This window comes from Seriola dumerili, unplaced genomic scaffold, assembly GCF_002260705.1.
Source record: "Seriola dumerili isolate Sdu_G_001 unplaced genomic scaffold, Sdu_1.0 BDQW01000110.1, whole genome shotgun sequence".
In the NCBI taxonomy this organism is placed as follows: Eukaryota; Metazoa; Chordata; class Actinopteri; order Carangiformes; family Carangidae; genus Seriola; species Seriola dumerili.
The window spans coordinates 4,382,842-4,403,357 of record NW_019174365.1 but is presented as its reverse complement, the minus strand read 5'-3'; the positions used below and the strand labels follow the sequence as shown (position 1 = coordinate 4,403,357).

Genomic DNA, 20,516 nt, shown 5'->3' with positions numbered 1-20,516 from the left:
ACAGCATACTACACAGACAGACAGACAGACCCATGCACATTAATACACCCTCCCTGGCTCACTCAGTCATTCACTTTGGCTACTCACTTTCTTTTCACACATCCCTCCTGGAACAACAGAGCATAATAACCCACCTGAATAACAGTTTTTACTCAGTCTCCTTTGGCTCAAAGAGAAACATCACGTAGTGTTGTATCTTGTTGCCATTCAGCAGGATCTCCTTGGCCTTCGGAATTGATGGACTTATGAAACACAAGTCATTATGTTGCAGATCCTCATTACAAACTTTTTCTTCTCAGACTACACAGATAGACTGCAGCCACATACAGTAGTGCCTCATCTAGCCCTTGCAATTGAAGGTCTTTGGGAGAATTGAAAAGACCAGAACACTGCAGTGTTTTGAAATTGCAGAGAAAGCCTCTGAATGTCCAAATAATCATGGGTGTTCTGCCATTTCAATTTGTGCTCTTGATTCTCATTGTGGCTGGTTTAGCAGAGTATATATTTGTCTTGGCTGCATTTTTGTTCAAACTAGTCTGAAATTTGGAAAATGGTTGCACAATATTTAAATCACATAATTTGTTAAAATCATTTTATTTTGATTACATAAAATTGCGTGTTGAAATGCCTGACTCTCTTTTCGGAACATAACGGGTCACAAATGTAATTGGAAAGTCAAAAACCATGCTGTTACGACTCTGACATACCTTTTCCATTCCAGTCTTTTGTGTGTGTGTGTGTGTGTGTGTGTGTGTGTGTGTGTGTGTGTGTGACTGGAAAACCATATTGTGTCTCATGCTCTGTTCTCTCCGTCTTGTCTCTGTCTCACTGGAGCAGCAGTCCGTCCACGCCAAAGAGGCCACAGAGGACATGGAGGTGGCCATCCTGAAGACATGCCAGAGCGTCAGTGACCTCAGACGTGAGGTGAGCAGCGGTCTGTCTCTGGTCTGCCCGTCTGGCCTCCGAGTCAGAGTAGCTGTACTCAGTTACAGAAACAGACAGATCTGACTTGGGTGTCTCTTACCTGCTGTTCTGCTCCTGTAGCTGGCTCCCCGCTCCCCCCCCCCCCCCCCCCCCCCCCCTCCCCCATCACTTTTCAGCTCACCTGCTGCTGCTGTCTCTCTGTCAACTCAACTATGTTACCGTGTCAGCTCTGCTCTTCTTCTGTCTTCTCTGCCTCCTTGAAAACCACCCTCATTCATGCCTCTCACTCATCTTTCTTTCTCTTGTACTTTGTCCAGCCTCTAGAACTCCTTCCTATTCTTATTCTACAATTTCATTTTTGATTCCTCCTCCAGCTCCATAAGGTGGCAGTTGGTCGTGCCTCAGACCTGCTGAAAGTTCACGGAGAGCAGTTGCCTCTGCGGGCTCTCAAAGCTGCAGGCGCCGAGGGAAACCTGGAGGCAGTGGCGGAGTATTCGCGCACGCTCACCGAGCAGAAGGAGCAGCTGGTGGAGGTAGGCGGGGACAGGGGCGAAGGCAGCAGGTAGGCTGAGAGAGGGTTGACGGTGGTGTCACCAAGTAGAGGTGTTCAACTAGTAAAGAAAAAAAAAAACAAAACAATAGATATCTGTAGTGACGGATAGTTGTTTTTTTTAATCATATTTCTCCATACATACGTCAGTCAGGTGGCTTTGGGTGAAAAAGTTTGTCATGAGTTCCAAAGTTGTTGAAAACACATTGAAATTCCTGTGCTCCCAGCATTGTAGCATAAGCAGTTGTTTATGCAGGCAAACACACAGTACTGGAGGTGAATGAAAATGCAGAGTACACTTCAACCTCAGCCAAATAAAGCCAACATGTGGTTTTGTTATGCAAATATTGTGCAGAAAAATACCACGCTCTGTCATGTCTCTACTAGTGGCCCCTAACAAACAAAATGGACAGTGTAGTTTAAAAAAGAGACACTGTGTGAGGGTAGAGCTGCTCTTTCGGAAAATGTTAAGATTTTATTAAGATTATTAAACCTTTTCCCAAAGATGCAGCCTAAATATTCACTATTATCCACTCACTCTAAAAAAAAAAAAAAAAACACCATTCACCAAGCACCTCCAGTCAGCCTATTTGTTCCTCCTGTGTTTCATTCCAGACCTGTCGGCTGTTGTGCCATGTGTCGGGGACAGAGCCGCTGGAGATTACCTGTATACACGCTGAGGAGACCTTCCATGTCATTGGTCCACAGGTAACATTAATCCTCCAAACATTTTCTGTGTGGATTGTTGTTTTTAGGTCAGTCTTAATATCATGGCCCATTGACTTGATGTGTAAATGGCAGCGACCAGGGGAAAGAGGAGAAGTCGGGAAAAGGTGTACAGGTTAACTTTAATGAAACCTGAGACCCATTTTGTTCAATTCATCACTTTTATTGTATGTCAGTGAAGTCAAACTGGTCTCATGGTGGTCCGGGAGTGAAATCAAACCTGAGTAATGTTGTACATGTACACAGTTGGGAGGGGAAAAACGACAAATTACCTCACGTCTCCTCTGTCTACCTCCCACACCTGCCGTCCTTTTAAGATAGCTGAGAACATGCTGTCCACCTCGTCCCCCTATCTCAGATCTAATTATGTTTGCTCTTGGAAACCATCCATGCCAGTAATTATCCAGCAATGTAGAATGTTCCTGTCCTGCGGCGCTAATGTCAGGTCCCGCATGACTCTGCAGTAATGACTCCGCTCCTAAGTTCAAAGGTCAACCAATCAATAACGCTGCAGTACAGGGTGGCGGTGGTGATATCTCTGTCTGCCCAAAGTAATAGAGGGTGGCTTAGAGGGTAATTGGCTATTAAATACTACACTTTAGGGGATGGGCATATGATGTGTGTGTGTGTGTGTGTGTGTGCGTGCACATGGGTTTTTGTGTGTGAGAGATCAGTTTTTTTAATACTTGTCAAAATTCAGTTGTCTAAAATCTTATTTACAGTCTAGAGATCAGACTTGATTGAAGATATAAGTTATGTAACAACTTATAACAGCTGCACTTCAGTCCCACATATACACATCATGTCAGTTTTTCTGTCAGTTAATGGAATTGAAAATATGCACCTACTGCTGTACTTACTTAACTGATGTGAACAAGCTTAAACATTAGTTGCATATTATGGGAAATTCTGTATTTTTAGTTGGAATAATTCCACAATATTATTTTTCGACTTTTGGAGAGTTAAGTTTTGTCATTATTACTCCAACAGGTAGTATTTTATTGTAATTTTTTTGTTTGTTTTTGTAACATTTAAGCTGCTGATTTATGTCCCCTGCATCGGGGTCATTTTAGTTCCTACCTGCATTTGTTTTGCTGGGGACAGTTGTGAGTTTAACGGTAATGGGTGTAATGAGTGCTACAGTGGAGTGGAAGCTCTGATGTGAGCCCCATGAGACTGAAGTTGGGTATTTTACCGTCTTGCTGTGCTTGTGCTGATTAAAGAAGATTATTCTCAGAACTGTAGCTCACTTAATTACCCACAGACAAGGGAGACGGGAGCCTGCTATTCATCAAGAAAACCGGGTTACAAAGCTTTTAACATTGTTAACAGACATATTAATGACTTAGGTTAAGTTATTGTCTAGTGTTAAAAGACCTGTTTATCAGTTTGAGAAGAATACCAGCTTCCACTAATTTTTTAAAATGTTTTAGATAGTTTAAGTTTACATCACTAGTTGCATTTGATTGAACTGAAAATCACCACAGTCAGTGTCCTAGTTTCCCGGTTCTGGGCAAGAATTACACCACATTTTGTTCCTCTGTCTTTTGCCTGCATAATGTTTTACCTCTGCTAACAGACAGACATCATTTAATGATTCCTTTTCCCCTGTCGCAATTCTTCCCACTCTTGCTCAGATCATCTCGGCAGCACAGACGCTGGCCCTCCACCCGTCCAGTAAGATCGCTAAGGAGAACCTGGAGGTGTTCTGCGAGGCCTGGGAGTCGCAGCTCTGTGACATGGCCCTGCTGCTGCGAGAGATCAATGACGTCTTTGAAGGCAGGCGAGGTGTGTTTTGTTTCAGTTAATGCAATTTGGATGCATTTGGTTGGGTTGCTGTGGTAAGACAGACAGCACACATGCGAGAAACATAGTCTTTCGGAAGGAGCGAGAAGCAGAAGCGAGTACAGGTAAAATGTGCATATGATATCTTACCCTGAAGGCATCACATTCTCTCCCTGGTGAATCATTTTGCACCTAAAAACTTTAACTAAAGAGTTGAGGCAAGGCAAGCACCACGAACATAGAATTAATCATCACAGACTGTGGGAAGTATTTTGTGAAAGAAACATCAATGCCACTAAACACTCTTGCATTCACTCCTCTGAATTTCTGCTCTTTTCACTATTGTGCCAGTTGCCTGAAGTCTCAAAGTCATGAACAGTCCCTCTTACAAACTCAGCTGTTTGACATAAAATCAGACAGAAAGTACACGTAACTATTCAAGCCTAAGAGACTCTGTGTACATTTGTTTCTACTGTACATTTGTCCATGTATGCACAGATGTTTGCATGAGGGAGTGTTGCATTTAAGTGCTGACAACCATGTGCTTTCACGCACTGTCTGAGAAGTCAGGGGGAAGCTGTTTCTGCCCTCACGAATGTGACTCTCAGATAAAGTGCAGCTCGGTGGGTGGGAGGATCACATCCATCACACTGTTGTATTACCGTGAAGCCAGAATGATCCGTTAAAATGTTATATGGACACTGTGGAGAGAATTGCTTTTATTATTTTAATCTTTCCCCATAAACGTGACAGTTGAGAGTTTATCGTCTCTGTAGTCGATTGAAATGAACCGTGCTGTACACGTTTATGATGAAAGATAAAAATGTGTCAAAGGCAGACAGTGATGAAAGCAAAACAATTTATTTACCATAATTACTGAATATCTATAATTTCCCAGCCTAATTGTCTGAAAAACTCCGAATGTCTAAACACAATATTCAAATATATAACAGCAGGGTAGGGGTGGGCGATATGGCAAAAATATCATATCACGATTTTTTAAAAATAAAATCACGATTTCGATTTTATCACGATCTTAAATTGGAAAAAGAAAAACAGACAATTTAGACCAAAGAACCTTTCTTAACAGATTTTATTTCAAATAGTCGCAGTTTTGCCTACATGTGCAAACAACGTAAAGTTTAAGGTAAACAACAACAACAAGATTCTGGTTCGTCGTGTTACCACCCGACGTGCGAACGGTTTCTGTGCAAACTTTGCAAATTACATTTGCTTGCGCTTGATCAGTTGCGGAAAATCCAAACCAATTCCATATAATGGAGGTGGAAGTTTTCTTAGCGACCAACTCCGTTTGGCTTTCAGCCATCGCTCTCCATGTGCTACCGCTACATACACAAACAAGGAGGCGGGTAGGAAAGCGCGTCACTGCCCGTAATTCGCTATGATTGGTCGGTCAGGTTGACGACGTCAATACGTCTGGTGCGTCTGTGCATCAGCATAGAACTGCAATTTATAGAATGTGCCCTAGACGATCCCACGATCTCTGCAGTTTGAAAGATCGTCTTCACGTTGTAATCCTTCACGATCTAATATCGTCATATCGCCCACCCCTACAGCAGGGTATAATTTTCCCTCTGAATCATTGAGCTATCATTAAAACATAAGATGTTATTATTTTATGTTTTTTTTATGCTTTTTTTTTCAAACTAGAAATCTTATGTTCAGATAATCACAACAACTCTTTATTCCTAGGAGACAAAAGATCTTATTTGTCACTTCCCAGACCCGGGGTGAGTATTACACCACCCATCCTCATAAATATTGCAATGATACAATGGTGTGTAATCCCCTTATTAGTGCCATTCTCTTTTCCCACAGAAACACTCGGCTAATTTGAAGACCGCCAAGGCTGTCAAGTTGGATGCAGAGGTAGCATACACCATAAACTCCTCTGGCTTTCAGCACCATACATCACGTCACATCTTGCACCCTGTTCTGACAGCAGTATATTCATCTCCGGGAAACTTTGTGTCACTTGCTTCAAGAATTGATGGTGTTTGTATTCTAATAGGCTGCAATTTTGCTGGCCAGCAGTTTTACACAGGCTGTACCACCACAGGAAGCAGGATTATGCTGATTAGAGAAGTTCTGAGTGTGTTAACAAATGAAAATAGCCCTGCTTGCTAATATACATTTGTAAAAGGACATCCATTATACTTCAGTCTTTCCCATATAGAATCACTTGTGTATGTGTGTTTCTTTCTCTCTGTGTGTGTGTGTGTGTGTGCGCGCGCGTGCGTACTCAGGAGCAGACAAGCATGGCCAAGCTGGGCCTGGAGCTCCGTCTGCTATCATCAGATGTGGACACAGAGGTGGAGAAGTGGGAGGAGCAAGAACATGATATTGTTCGACAGAGCCAGAGTCTGGCCAGTATGACCTACAACATGTACCTGTTCACCAGGTAGCCTATTGTTACCACACAATACACAAACACACACATGCTCAGATTTTGTATCTGCAGCTTTCTGAGCTGTTACATTCATTTCAGAGCTTAACATTGTAAAGCCTCTTAAGTATCCACATGAATCTCTTTAGAGGCTCAGTGTTAATGAGATTCTCGAGCCCCCAGCTATCAATACATACCAGGCAGGGTTTGAGCCACTGACAGACTTGACATGACTATGACTCATTCTGACAATGAAATTGCTGCGATTCAGCAAAGTAACAGTTTTTGTTGATTGCTCTGGAGGTATTTTGCCCTGATTCATTTTTCTCATCCATATTTCCCCTCCTCATTTTCTCTGTTTCTCATATTGATTCCCTAGAGGGGAGGGGCTGCTGAAAACAACACTAGATCTTTTTCATCAAGCTGAGGTATGTACATCCATATCCACTAATCTCTCCCTCTCTCCACCTCCTGTTCTATTTTTCCTCCTGTTTTTATCAAAGTTGTAAATGCACGCGTCCGTTGTTTCATTAAACCAAAGACATACAGAGGCTCGCAAATCAATAGGTTAGCAAATTCCAGTTTCCCTTCATTCACTACCTTCCTCTCAGATCTGATAGGGAAGGACAAGGATTTATCAATATGATGGAAATGTGGCGCAGTATATTCCTGGCCTCCTCAGACACATGGAGTGATAACAAACAGGGTTGCTCAAAGGGGTGTATCGTATTGAATTGGGATCACTGCCAATAATGTGCAGTGCTTTGTAGAATCAGGGCCCAAAATGTCAGCCAGGATTTATTCCATTCGTGGTGAGAAGGGGAGATAAGAGAGGAAGAGGAACGAGAGGGGAAAGAGACGGGAAGGCGTAATGATAAGAGGCAGAGAAAAAGTAAAATCTCATGATATTTACTGACTGTTCTTTTTTGCTCTTGAATGGCTTCCTGGTGGAAGTTAAAAGTAGTTCTTCTTGTATTTGTGGAAGTTTTTTGATTTTTTTTGTCTTTTTTTTTTTGTGATTCCCTCTTAAGGTTCTATCTGAAGAGGGGCTCCAGCTGTGCTCATCTCTACGCACCTTTTCCACTCAGGTATAGATTAATGCAATAAATCTCTCTCTCTCAAACACACTCTCTGGGCGCACAAACAAACACACACACATTGTTGCACATAAAGCAACTTTAGCAAAAAGGAAGCTAATGCATATTATAAAAGAGAATTTTTTTGTGTAAGTAGCAAAAAAAATAAGTGCAGGGGAATATTAAAAACAAAAAAATGAAGAAAGAGAGAAATGTACTTATTTTTATACATACCCCTGCTTCGCTGCTGGAATCTGTTTGACTACAGTGTTCTTATAGGAAGATCTGCAGAACTCAGCATAGAAGTGAATAATGGTTAAAATGAAAAAAGAAAAGAAAACAGTTTATTTTCATTCAAACAGGTTGAGCTGCAAACCCATCTTTATGCAGACACACACACACAGACACCTGTGCCCCCACTCACGTTACGCCTCTCACACACATACACACCCATATCAACCACTCTGGCATGCCATGGTGCCAGGTCCGCCTTTATAAATCACACAGCGAGAGCAGGAAATTAAGGCTGTCACACACTTTCACCATCCTCTTTTCCTCCGACTTGAGATCCAGCAAACAAACGTACCCTCAGTGCCTTCCTTCCTCTTGCCCTCCACCAACTTCTTCTTCGGGTCCTCCAAGTTTAATTACACAGCTCTTTTTGACAGCCATTAACGACTGCCATTTGTCACTGCTGTGTCTGTTGGTGTGTATGCTTGTGCACTTGTGCAGGGGGGATTGAGGGGTGGGGGAGTTGACTGCGACCGCCCAGGACTAATTCATAATCAGGAGGCCTGGCTCTTCAACTTGCCTCACGCTTTCTGATTAATTACATCAAACAAACTGGCCCTAATGGAGTCCCATAGTTCTTTGGCACTCGACACACTTGTAACACACCTTTGTTGCGCTCATTGAAAATTATGAAGCTATTTATGCAAATGAGCTTAATAATTTTTAATTGAGGTTTAAGAGGTTTTATGTACTCTTGTCAGTCATGAATAGTACTACCCTGAATAAAAGAGCTTGTGTTTTTAGGTCATTTGTGGCCTTGGTTTGTGCACACATGTAACTGTAAAGGTTTGATGGCCCCCGTGACTAGGGATTAACTCGGATGGATAATAGACTGGATCATGACCTGGCTGTCGCTGATGGATTACATCAAGCAACACTACATTTTAATTTATTTTTTTGTGTTTAACCAAGAGCATTGTAAATCCAGCCCAGTGAATCTATCAATGTCTGCACATATTAACCCAGTCTCTGCGGATAATACCATCATAAACCATCTCTGATGTCCCGATGTCTCCCTCTCTTTCTCTGTCTCTCTGTTCCAGCTGGTTGATGAGGAAAAGTCTGTGGTGATGACAGAGATGGAGAAATTGGTGGCATTATGCCAACAGCTGCAGACGGGGGCCAAGACTCCTGTACAGGGCAAGACTGCCACCTTCCAGAAGGTACCCACACTACGCCCACACCCTTTTGTGTCTTTGTTTGTGTGTACAGTTGTTATGAAAATGAATCAATGACTTGTTTTTTGCCCCGAGTCTTTTCTGTTTGATACTACACGAGTACTATCACACAGAGTGTACAGAACAGGTTCACTGCAGTTTCTTTTCCAAAAGGGGTAATTAGCTTTGACAGCAACAAAACTACATCCCCAACAACATAGGGGCATGAGTGAAGCACTGAGCACACGATAGAGCATGACTAACTGTGTTATTTCATCACTGGTTACGGCATAATCTTTGAGTGATCTGCGAGTAACGCCATTATTGAACACAGGGCGCTAGATTAATGAGTGTCTATGAGAAATTAATGAGCATCTTGGGCAGGGATGAGCTGCCTTAGGTCACCTTGTAATAAAGGCGAAGGTTGGAATCAAAAGGACGGGATGAAGAATAGCGCTTCCTCTGCTGATTAATGAGCGTCTCTTTGATATGTATTTCCTCCCATCTCTCTGTCTCTCCATCCTGATGTTCACTTTATCATTCATCACCAACAGTAGAGTGTGTGTCAGTGTTAATTTATATGCCAAACGCAGTTTAGATGCTGGTGTGTGCGGTCGGTAGGCTGCTGTATTGTTTGTTTGTACTTGTACATTTGCATCTATTGTGCTGTCCCCTAATGCAGTGATGTACAATTTTATTTCTTTGTCTCTAGGTGGACTCGTCCATTCAGACGACTAGAGGCATCTTGACTGTGGTACTCTCCCTCCTCCCATTCTGTAACAAGCTCAACAAAAAGGTGAACAGGTCTCATGACTGAATGAATGGCACTAATGTGGAAATCTACCAAGATATAAAAAAAAAAGCTCAGAAATGTTAATGCAGCCCAAGAAAGTATGATTAAACCTGCAGTTAGATTTTGTGAGGGCAGTGGAAACAAGGTGTAAACCAAATGTTGACATACCACCTTAAAGCTACAGTATGTCACTTTATTCTGAAATGTTGTAGTTGAAATATGCTCCTTTAATGTGGAGAGGAGCTCTCAAAGACTGTTGTGGCCTTTGTGATCCATTGTAGAGTAAAACAGCACTTTTTACAAAGTTGGCAAAACAGCCTCACCTTTGTCTGTAATTCTGCAAACTACAGGGAAGGAAGAAAATGTTTCCACAGACAGTAAGATGCTTCGATTAGCACAGCCTTGCCGGCTAGTGTCCCGTCCCATTTTTATTTTTTGGCTTAGTTTACTGATAGGTCGATAGAGCAGCAATATGTCAAACTGATAGTGAATTTTAAGGATGCCCTCTGCTGGACTACAAGCGAACTACTTCAAATGGTCTTGATTCGCTAATAGACTGTAGATTTTGAATTCAAACATTAATTTGAACGACCGTACTGAAAACAGCTGCCAGCGTCTTTTTAAAAATGCGGCAATGAGAGCGGTGAGAGTAAACCAAGACATTTAAATTGACGGCTGTAAAACCAAACTGATTAGCTGAAAGATGCTAAAATGCTCCATCCAGTGGAGGGAAGCTGCAGTCGGGTGATAATTCTCTCACTACCAGGAACCCCTTTAACTTGCATGTAGTCTGTGATCCATCAATGTAAAAATGTTTCATTTACAGTAATTATAGTAACTTTAACTACAATTATTTAATAGCAAAAAGTTTGTTAGACCTGGTTACTATTCATTTTCTGTCCATGTACAGTACAAGTCAGAGAGGAGTAGTTTGGGTTCCCCACATGACTGGAGAGAGAGGCAGGATGCTTCCACACCTGTCAAAGATGAGGGAACTCTCAACAGCAAGAACAGCAACGGCTTCGGTGTCAAATCCTTGGAGCAGCACATGGCCGGTCTCAACCTGCTGGAGAGCAAATAATCCAGGAAATAGCCACATCCCCCTTTTTGTTCACTTTTCTCCCTTGGAGCAGCACATAGTCCACCTCACCTTTCTGGAGAACGTGTAATCCAGGAAATACTTTACCCCCCCTCCCCTCCCCTCCCCTCCTCATCGTCATGCACCCACCACAGAGTGGGCCAGAGCTGTGGGGTGAAGATGGTTGCCTTGGGTCGGTCAGAGTTTGTATTTGCTGTCTGGATGATAAATTTAAAGGTTTACATAGGAAAAGGCAGATCCAAGCTCTCTGTGACCAGGGGCAGTTTTACCCCAGGGTAGCTTGTTACCTGAAGCACCAGATCCACCCCAGTCCACAAGATGGAGACAATCAGCCAACACTAAGACTTTGCCATTAGCAGTGAGCCTCCTCACAGAGAGGCCTAGCACAAGCCTGATTCTGGAATCACTTTAATCATTTCTCTGGCTATTGAGTTGATAAACTGATCATAAGTCAGGAAGGAACTCCACTTAATGTTCAGCTCAGCCATACATCTGTCTTCACTACGTGCCTCTGCGTAACAAGCGTGTAGCCTGTGGTGTACTGTAAACGTGTTGCACATGTTAGCCAAATGGAAAAAAAACAAAACAAACAAAAAACAGTGAAATGGCTGAAATCCCACAATGCATGATATCATCACCAAAACCCCTTGTGTTCGAGTCTCCTACAGTTAATGTGCCATAGGCTTGTAATGTTAACACTTGTTGTAATGTTAGCCATAGTGGTGCATTCTGTCCTTGATCACTGACACTGTAGTCAGCAGCTCACGTGCATAATTAAGTATTTTAAGAGTTGATCACGCCATATGATTAATGTCTAACTTTCATAGGATCTCCTATGGAACATTCCTGATGTGCCATGTTAGTAACAAAATGCAAAAAAAGAAATTAATCACAATTTAATACCAAATATGATTGTCCTCATGAAGACGCTGTGATCTTCAGCTTGCTACTCATATGAAATATAAAGCTCTTAGTCCTCCAGTGTTAATTACTGGAGACATTTTTATTTGGGTGTGATTTCTCCAAAAAAAAAATCAGCTGGTTAAGCTTCATTTTATCACTGAGATGCTTTTGGGAAGTTAGGACTTTTATAATGTCCCAAGTATTATCAAACCATATTCTGTGTAAACTGTTACTCTTTTTTTCCCTCACAAAAGAAATGAAAGATTATTCTGAACTGGCACCTGTGTCAAATGGAGCCGTGAAGTGTACTTGTTATGAAGACTATCATTGTGAAGCTGCCTATTAGACCAATATGTATTAAATGGTATAAGGTATGTATAATCTGGTACTTGAATCATATATATAAATATATATACTTTGGTACTAGGTGAGGGTGTAATAATGACTGAAATGAATAACATGCATTAAGCTTTAGAGATGCTTTGTACTGTGTGAGAGCAGCTAAGGATGCTGGGTATTGTAGTGGCTCTACAGATGTGAAGAAATCATAGATCTAGTTTTGGATCAAATATTCTTTTGACAATTGAAAGGTTAAAAAAGTGACACATAAAAAATAAACAATATTTTTCTTAAATCAGTGTTGCTTGTTATTAATGATATTACATATTACTACAAAAATAATTCTAACTTAAGGTTTTTAAGTAGTATTTAATTACATTTTCAAATAATGTCATGCTTTCCTCCATTTCCTTGTTCTTCAAGTTACAAAAAACAAACAATAAATAAAGCACTTTAAAGAAGAGTGCTTCCTGAAACCTTCTTTAACAATAAAAAAACACTGTATAATAGTGTGGAGACAGTGCAATGCTTGCATAAAGTAACTGCCATGTTCCAGGAAAGTATCCACAGTTTTTACCCAACCTGGTGGCATTTGAAGGAAGATGAGCTCTTCCAAAGCAGTTCAGGCATAACAAGGACAGAACGTGGAGCCCTGTCAAGAGGGTTGTGATTCAGCAACATTTCGTTTGGAGATGATGCTCTCAAACTCTTCTCTGCTCAGAAGATTCTCCGTTATGCTCTTGCTCTCCTCAAACTTTGGCAGGATGACAGCGATGTATCCTTCAGTGAATGGCTGTTCAGATTTGACAAAGAAAAACATTTCAAACTTGTTTTCCCCAAGTGCATCACTATTTATTACAATAATAAACAATTATACTGTAAAAATATATATCATTTACCTTTTCCAGCAAAAGTGCAGGTCTTTCTAAAATATTCTCATTGACCTCAAGAAGACGGCCCCGGATGCAGCTAAGAAAGATAATAAATTAGTATGAGTCACCAGGACATACGAGCATGAAGAATGTATGCTGAGAAAACAATACTGTTGTCTCACCTGTAGATTGTGTATTCACTTTCATCTGTGCATGTTATCCTACACAGAGGTGCGAAATCGGTAAGGAACTGACCGCCCTATAATGGGGGGAAAATGGATTGAGAGGCATTTAAATGTGTGAAACGAAGGTACAGAAGAAAAAAAATGCATGCACTTAGACCAAAATCATCTGTAGCTTCATTTACCCGCTTGGACTTCCCAGACACTTTATTGTTCAGACGACTGCAGCCATTACTGATCTGATAATTGATGCTCTTGATTGTCCTTCCGTTCTGAAGGATTGGGTGAGTCTCTGCTAATGTGACGACGCATATTCTGCAATCACAAATTTAAAAGTGAGCCTTTAAAAAGGGAATACCAACAGGAAACAGTATCACCATGCAAGTCTCCTGTAGGGAGTTTGCATTAAATACAGTTAAAACTGTGGCACAAAACTTTGATTAACATTTTAATAGGGAGTGTCAAACTTAATATTCAGAAAATAAAACAAATGAATCCAGACGAACAGCTTTTTCAATCAACTGTCTTGTAATGATACCATCTTTGTTGTTAGGTTGAAGCTGTACTTTGTGTTGTTTTATTAGTCTGGATTAAATATTTATGGAAGGTGCTTCTAATATTAACATAAATCAACACTAATCCAAACACACTCCAAACCCTATTTTGAGGCAAGACACAAAGTAAGATCAACAGAAACTGAACAACTGAAGAGAGGTGGCATTACAACATTATCTCTATTCTACTATTAATATAACGGTTATTTGATTAGCGGGTAATAATCACCACCTGGTGATGATTAGCACACCACAGTTACCTGTTTGAATGCTGCAGGATGCAGTGGTCCTCACACGGTTTCCCCTTCATATCTAAATAACATAATGACATTCATTTTAATATATTCGTGACAATATCCATGAAATTATGCTGGCCAAAACAAACATTTCGCTCTCTCTCACTCCTTTAGCTAGTACGTTCAACTTACGTTAGCTGACGTTAGCCACCTAAGAGTCACGTTTTATTTACCTGCTCTGTACCACCGCGTGTAATACCGGTCGATGACTGAAGGCGCATTTTCTTCCGTTTCTTTCTGTTCTATTCCGTCCATCAAAAGTATTCACAACACGGGCAACAACAAAAACACTTATTTGAAGTAAAGACTCAGCTAGCCCACGACTTTGCTTGACGGACAGTAATATGTGTGAGACTGTAATGGTCCGTCATTCAAACGAATCCGAAAGCTTAGGACGCAAAGGGTTCCGGAGATTTTTCCCTCGCAGACGGAAGAGTCCAAACCTCAAAGACCCCACATTTATTGTATGTCATTTGATTTGTGGTAATTTGATTCATTGCAAATTTGTTTTGTGGCACTAACATGCAAAATGATATGGGGCATGAGGATCCTGCATTATTAAATTACCATGTTTGGTCAACCTGTGTTGTTAAGGGGCCCTGTGGCAATCCTAGATAATTTTGTGTTTCAATGAAAACAGAAAACCAACGGAAACCACAAAGCTAATTGTACCTTTGGGCCACATAGAACATTCATCTGGTAATGCTCACGTTGTTGTATACTCTAGTGTTAATACTTGGAACACCTGTGACAACAGTTTTTCATATTGCCCACTAGATGTCAGAGTACTGCTAACAACTACAGGATATGGTAGGCTATATAGTCAATGTGGTAACTAAAGCTAAAGAACTCCTCAGAGGACATCAGAGTTTAATTAAACGTAACGAAATATCTCCAGCTAAACATTTTCATATTCAGTTAAACTGCATTTGTTCATGTGTAAACCAGTTAAACAATGTGCTATAGTTGTTTTATGTCACCTCACAGTGTCTGCGATCGTCTGTTTAATTTCCATACTTTGAACTATGTGTCCTTTTTGTCACTTGGCTCTAATGATTCTTACAGATGGCAGGTAGACATATAAGTATGTTGAGTCTGCATCCCGGTGGATTATGTAATGAAGAGGTCTGAGAGAGGATGCACGAAAGAAGGAATGTTCCCCTCTTTGGATCTGACAAATAGCCCCTCTCTGACCCAGACCAATCACATACCGAACATATCTGGCGCAATGTGCTACTTGCACACTGTGTGGACAGTGCTGAGGGAAAATTTTTGGGGCATTGGCACGAGGCAGATGAAGTAACGATGACTTCATCTTAGTCACTTAATTGAGAAGAAGAGAGCACAAGAGTGAGAGAGGCTCTACTGAAATTTGGGGGCACAATGACTTTTCCATGTATCTACTCACCACTACCAAGTCTTGGAAAGTTTTGCTTTCGTAATGAGTTTTTCCATTACTCCTCCGTCTGTGGTAGGCCAACGTCTGCAATTAATTCAGAGATGAAACACAACACCATTGTGGAAACAGTGGACACAAAGAGAGTTTGCCATAGATATGCAATCTTGCATCAGACTTCAAATGCACTCATGTCTAATAAACAAGGCCATCTTTAATATGATTTGACAGCTTTACCTATGATTCTTTTCCATAAATTTCCGACAGCAAAGTATATCACTAACAGCTGCTATTAGAGGAACAAGTAAATGCTCAAGTCACCAGAATCCATGCAGCAGGATTTGTCATAGACTATAAATCTTATGCATATGTAATAGGTCTCATACAGTAGCTCCACAGTCAGACTAGATGACATTCTGTGAAAGCTCAGGAGTATGTTTGACAGCTTCTCAATTCAAATTGTTGCATCAGAGGGAAAAGGACCTGTCCTGTTAACTAGCAGGTTAACTCACAGGATGCTAGTATTTGCAAGCATGTGTGTGTGTTTGCATGTGTTTATCAGTCTGTTCATTGCCTATATGTATCTGTCAGTCTGTGTACATTTCCAACCTTTTAACTACTGCATATTTTTGAAATGAAACACACTCCATCTCCCACTCTTCAAGACTCAACTTTGAGGTTCACTAGCTGGCCGTCAGACAGGCATCTAGAGTGTCTCCAGCTGCACAGGCGTCTGTGTGTGTGTGTGTGTGATGCACACGTACTGTAGCTCCACGTCAGCTACTGCTACAGCGTGCACTCTTCTTCTCTGGTCTGTTGTTTGGCTGTTTGACTCCAGCAGCCTCTCCCTGCACATGGAAGATGTCCAGTTTTTTTCCTGTCGATGGTCGTCTGTGCCAGAGGAAAGCCTGATAAGGGAAGAGAGAAGCTCTGACCAAGGGGGGGAGATGCCTGCATGGCTTATAGAATACCTGTGGCTTCTTCTTCTTATTAGGATGGGACTCACCTAAGTGAAGTTGCAGACCAAAAAATTGAGGATTTCCTGGTTTGATGCACATAGTTATCTGATTTTTTTAGCAAGAGAGACTGATGGGATATTTCTGTTGTGTGATGCAGATGGAGAGAATTGTTGCAAGAGTGGATTTCTTTTCCCTAAGTGGTTCATACAGACAGGCTATCAGTAACACTTTAGAAGGGGAATTGCATGCTGTACAGACTTGCCTTCAGTATCTCATCGTTTAATAAATGTCTAGGAAAATAGAGAGAGGTATGCTGCAGTTAGAAAAAATTGCCCGTCTTTTTCCTGGAAAGCAACAAGGCACACACGCCTGCATTTACCATTAAACGCATAGAGTTATATGCTGCCAAAATGCACATTGAAAACTTTGATTCACTGGTATATACAGTGGGTGTCAATAAAAGATGTGTTTAGTTTCAGGGTAACGACATAATGGCATTTTTTTAAGGGCTGTCAAAAAATTTCTAATGAAAGGATTGATTAGCAGTAAGTTCCACAGCCACAAGAAAACTTCACATAATTGGTTTGCCCCTTGAAAAGTTTAGATGGAAAAATGAAGCTGTCAGTGTCACTCTGCTGTCAGTGAATGTATGCAACAGCACAGAAACCCCGAAGCTCCTGACTGGTCTGATCTAGTCCTTGGAGGTCCAGTGAGCATTACAAATGCCATGTCTGCAGAGGAGTGGTATCGCTCTGATAAGTTGGTCCCACGTCACATTATCATTAGCTTTCTCTGTGGTAATCAGCAGCCAAAGGTGCAATCAATCATGTCAGAGCTTTTCTGTTATTTCTGGCCTCTCTCCAAAGTCAGGGAGGGCCTCTGGCATGGAAGAAATGTGTGTGTGTGTGTGTGTGTGTGTGTGTGTGTGTGTGTGTGTGTGTGTGTGTGTGTGTGTGTGTGTGTATATGTGTGTGTGTTTCATTGGATAACTGTTTTACATCAAGTGATGCTCCCTCTTCACAGTGGTAACAATAAACTGAACAGGATAACTAATCAAATTCCAACTGGATTTATTTGTTCCATGGCAGCAAAACTGCTGCCATTAACAGCTAAGTCATATTATTTTTCCATGAACCTTTTGCTCCTTTGTTCTGCTGATGGGTTTTTAGTATTAATAAATTCATGACACGCACATAATGTGGAGGCCAGACATGCAACTGTGACTGAAAATAATAGTTCAACATTTTAGGAAATATGCTCTTTTGCTTTCTCACTGAGAGTTAGAGAGCTGTTCTGCAATCTTTGGTCTTAGTTCAGCTAACCAGCTGATGGTTGTCACTTAATTTTTAACAGATATAAGAGTGACATCAACCTAGTCATCTAACCCTCCATCAGAAAGCAGACAACCGCATTTCCCACAATGGCTATTTCTTCTATTCTTCTCCAGATATGTTTTAAACTATGTAAAAAAAAAACACTCTTCTACAATTAATACTTTGGTTAACATGGTCTTGACACGTAAAAAGTGAAAAAAAAGGAAAAGTGGGGCCAGAGGCACATCTACATTTACTTCTTCGTTGAGAAATTGATTAGGCCTTGTGTCCCGCCCACCACCGTGGACAGGTGAAAGAGCAGAAAGTATCAAGATATGGTTCATGGAGAAAACATTGCAGACACTCAGCCACAGACTCAGGAGTTTGTTGAGGAGCGATAAGTTTGTTGTGCACCAAAGTCGGCTACTAAAAGACGTATCATAATGGTAAGCGTAGTTGTTTGTTTATCTTGCTTGTTAGCTTGTAACTGGCAGTGGCTGACACGGTGCTAGTGGCTGTGCTAATGGAAACTCTTGTTCTCGGTACTGACAAGGTTTCAGTGAACAGTGAAAGAGCAGTGGTCAGATGGTTAGAGTTAGAGGACACATGAGTCAGACCCAGACTCAGATGAGGTGTCTAGCGTAGTTAGCATATTTGTTTAAGTTGGTTGTTAGCTTGTTAGCATGCAACTGACAGTGGCTGACATTGTGTTAGTGGTTGTGCTAATGCAAACTCTGGCTCTGTGTACTGACAAGGTTTCGGATTTATTTTGACTGACCCGTCCCCACAAGTTGACAAGATTGCTTCCTTAGGTTATGTGATGTATGAAACCAAGGCTGTGTGAATCTGTTTTAATGAGATTGGCAGTGGTCGTGGTGTTGACTTCTTATTTCCCTCGTGATATGTCTTGTACTATATAAAAACACCATGTGGACTAGGCTAAAAACTTGATTTTCATCGGAGAGAGTATGACCAGCGTCAGTAACTCAGACATCTGCTTCAGATAAAGGACAAAAAAGATATCAGTGTTTTAGATTAGATGTGAAAGTGTGTTTACAGTACATGTGTGAGAGAAAGGGATCAAATGTCCCTGGCTGCAGTTGTAGTTGCAGAACATCTCTCCTCCCAAAGCCAAAATGCACATACCAAATGCACAGCGGCCAAACAAGCTTCTCTTGGTTCCCTTAAAAGTTAGCGTTCGAGAGACACTAGGTTTTCTCCGAACAGACATAATTTTGCTTCAACCTCTGAGGTGTGATAACTAAAGGAAGTGGTCTAAAGTGGCTAACCTAACTGCTGAGAGTCAGTGCAGGACACTGTGCTTTTACCATCCTTACTTACATTGTGAATCATTTGAATACCCAGTCTGAGAGATCACAAACTGGTTGAAAAATGAATGTTCTTGTAATTGAGTCACTTTTTCAGACAGATCTGGTGTCATCAATCACTTATTGGTTTCTGTCTCAGTGATACATCCATCTTATTCTGAGTCTTTGACCTGGAGCCCATCCATCTTTATTTTCCTGCTTTCCTCTTTCATTTCGCTGACTATGAAGTACTTCAGACTCATTCCTGACGCTAATTTGTTCATGGCTGTCATCCTGCTTGTCATTCTCCAGAGACAAATGAAGGAGCTGAGGGCAATGGAAAGAACATGCACGCTGCCAGGTAAGACAAAAAAATCCTCATACACACATAAGGAATAATTTACAGTTATTAAGAGGTTTCAGCTTTGGACTCTTACCACATGCTTTCTTTTGCCAAAGCAGTAAAATTTAACAAGACTTTTTTTATGAGACTGTGAAAGGGACATATGCATATATATTAAGACACCAACTGGGCTTATTTAGGTTTACCAACAACTGAATTTCTAATTAGACACCACAGTCAGTGCTTGTTTTGATTATTTGTAAAGAGCCACGTGGCAAACAGCTGCTTGAAATTCTCCCCATGGAAAATAATTTTTTCTCCAAGAGGAACTCTCCACTTCTTGTGTTCGGTTGTTGCACAGCAGCAGGCAGGATGCTCTGGGCTCTAACTCAGCTGGCGATTGAATGGCAGCAGAGCCAGGTTGTTGCTTTTTATCCAAATCTCCATTATTCAACTCCTTCCAGTAAAACTCATTTATGCCTCTTCCTGACTGAAGCTTTCCAGATCCAAATGTTGTTGCTTTGCGTTTTTTTCCGACAATATTCTTTCAGGTTTTCTCACATAACTAAGCTTCTCTGCATTTCATTAATGTGTGAAAATGTTTCTGTGTTCTTATGGTGTTAATTAGAAGATGCCAAGCACTCCTAACTATTAGCTATTAACAGGATCACTCAAGTCCAGCTAACAAAGCAGCTGTTACAAGCAAAGTAAAAGTTTCCTTATGCAGAAATTACAAAGGGCATTGCAGAAACCTGTCCTCTCCATAGCCACATGTCAGTGATAGCACACAAAGTTTGGCTTTGCATACTCATGCTACTGTTTTGTCGTGATTGTCACTGTGTCGTCTGTGCATATTTTCCCCTTGCACTTTTATTTGATACTACAGAATACGAAAAAAAAAAACTTTATGAGCACAATGAACGTCACTTCCTCATTCAGCGGTATTTACGAGAAATGATTTAAGGAATGGGAGCAGCTCATTCCCTGGTGAAGTTGTGGACCTTTGGAGCCTTTTTTTTTTTTTTTTTTGCAAAGTTTGGTTTTTGTTTGTTTTCCCCTGGCTCTCTGGACAGCCTTGGAGAAGGTTGTGTGTATTGGCTGAGGCCCTTGGTTCAACATTAAAGGATATGTTCTCATGTGCTGTTTCTGAGGCGAACACTCAGTCTTGTTGACAGCATTCTTTGGAAGAGGTTATTTCACTAGTTTGGTGAAAATTGTCAACAGCAGTCTCACTTTGCGTGAGC

At 41.1% G+C, this 20,516-nt stretch overlaps 2 protein-coding genes across 5 annotated transcripts in view; one reads left to right on the top strand and one right to left on the bottom strand.

The window, feature by feature from the left end:
- Positions 1-10,889, top strand: part of ctnnal1 (catenin alpha like 1) — a 46,635-nt gene extending 35,746 nt beyond the window's left edge. For 2 of the 4 annotated variants that reach the window (XM_022747637.1, XM_022747634.1), the window contains 12 exons: positions 838-924; positions 1,299-1,457; positions 2,090-2,182; positions 3,838-3,988; positions 5,699-5,736; positions 5,825-5,875; positions 6,253-6,407; positions 6,772-6,820; positions 7,424-7,480; positions 8,803-8,922; positions 9,629-9,712; positions 10,620-10,889. In XM_022747637.1, the coding sequence (XP_022603358.1) occupies positions 838-924; positions 1,299-1,457; positions 2,090-2,182; positions 3,838-3,988; positions 5,699-5,736; positions 5,825-5,875; positions 6,253-6,407; positions 6,772-6,820; positions 7,424-7,480; positions 8,803-8,922; positions 9,629-9,712; positions 10,620-10,790 (1,215 nt within the window). In that variant the 3' untranslated portion in view covers positions 10,791-10,889. Of the gene's footprint in view, positions 1-837; positions 925-1,298; positions 1,458-2,089; positions 2,183-3,837; positions 3,989-5,698; positions 5,737-5,803; positions 5,876-6,252; positions 6,408-6,771; positions 6,821-7,423; positions 7,481-8,802; positions 8,923-9,628; positions 9,713-10,619 lie in introns of all 4 variants that reach the window. The other 2 variants (XM_022747636.1, XM_022747633.1) reach the window with 1 other exon arrangement.
- A 1,471-nt stretch (positions 10,890-12,360) lies between these two features.
- On the bottom strand, positions 12,361-14,308 carry fam206a (family with sequence similarity 206 member A). The gene is made up of 6 exons (XM_022747632.1): positions 14,128-14,308; positions 13,919-13,970; positions 13,290-13,419; positions 13,105-13,181; positions 12,950-13,019; positions 12,361-12,843 (listed from the first exon to the last, which is right to left on the bottom strand). The coding sequence occupies exons 1-6, from the start codon at positions 14,207-14,209 to the stop codon at positions 12,706-12,708; spliced, it is 549 nt and encodes a 182-aa protein (XP_022603353.1). The 5' UTR covers positions 14,210-14,308; the 3' UTR covers positions 12,361-12,705.
- Between the last annotated feature and the right edge of the window lie 6,208 nt (positions 14,309-20,516).

What these genes read in the sequence shown, in the direction of transcription:
- fam206a (XM_022747632.1), bottom strand. Translation starts at nt 14,209, where the DNA reads ATGGACGGAATAGAACAGAAAGAAACGGAAGAAAATGCGCCTTCAGTC. An exon ending in TGTCTGGGAAGTCCAAGCGG is followed by an intron (nt 13,182 to 13,289) that starts GTAAATGAAGCT and finishes CCCCCATTATAG; the next exon opens with GGCGGTCAGTTCCTTACCGA. An exon ending in CTGCACTTTTGCTGGAAAAG is followed by an intron (nt 12,844 to 12,949) that starts GTAAATGATATA and finishes AAATCTGAACAG; the next exon opens with CCATTCACTGAAGGATACAT.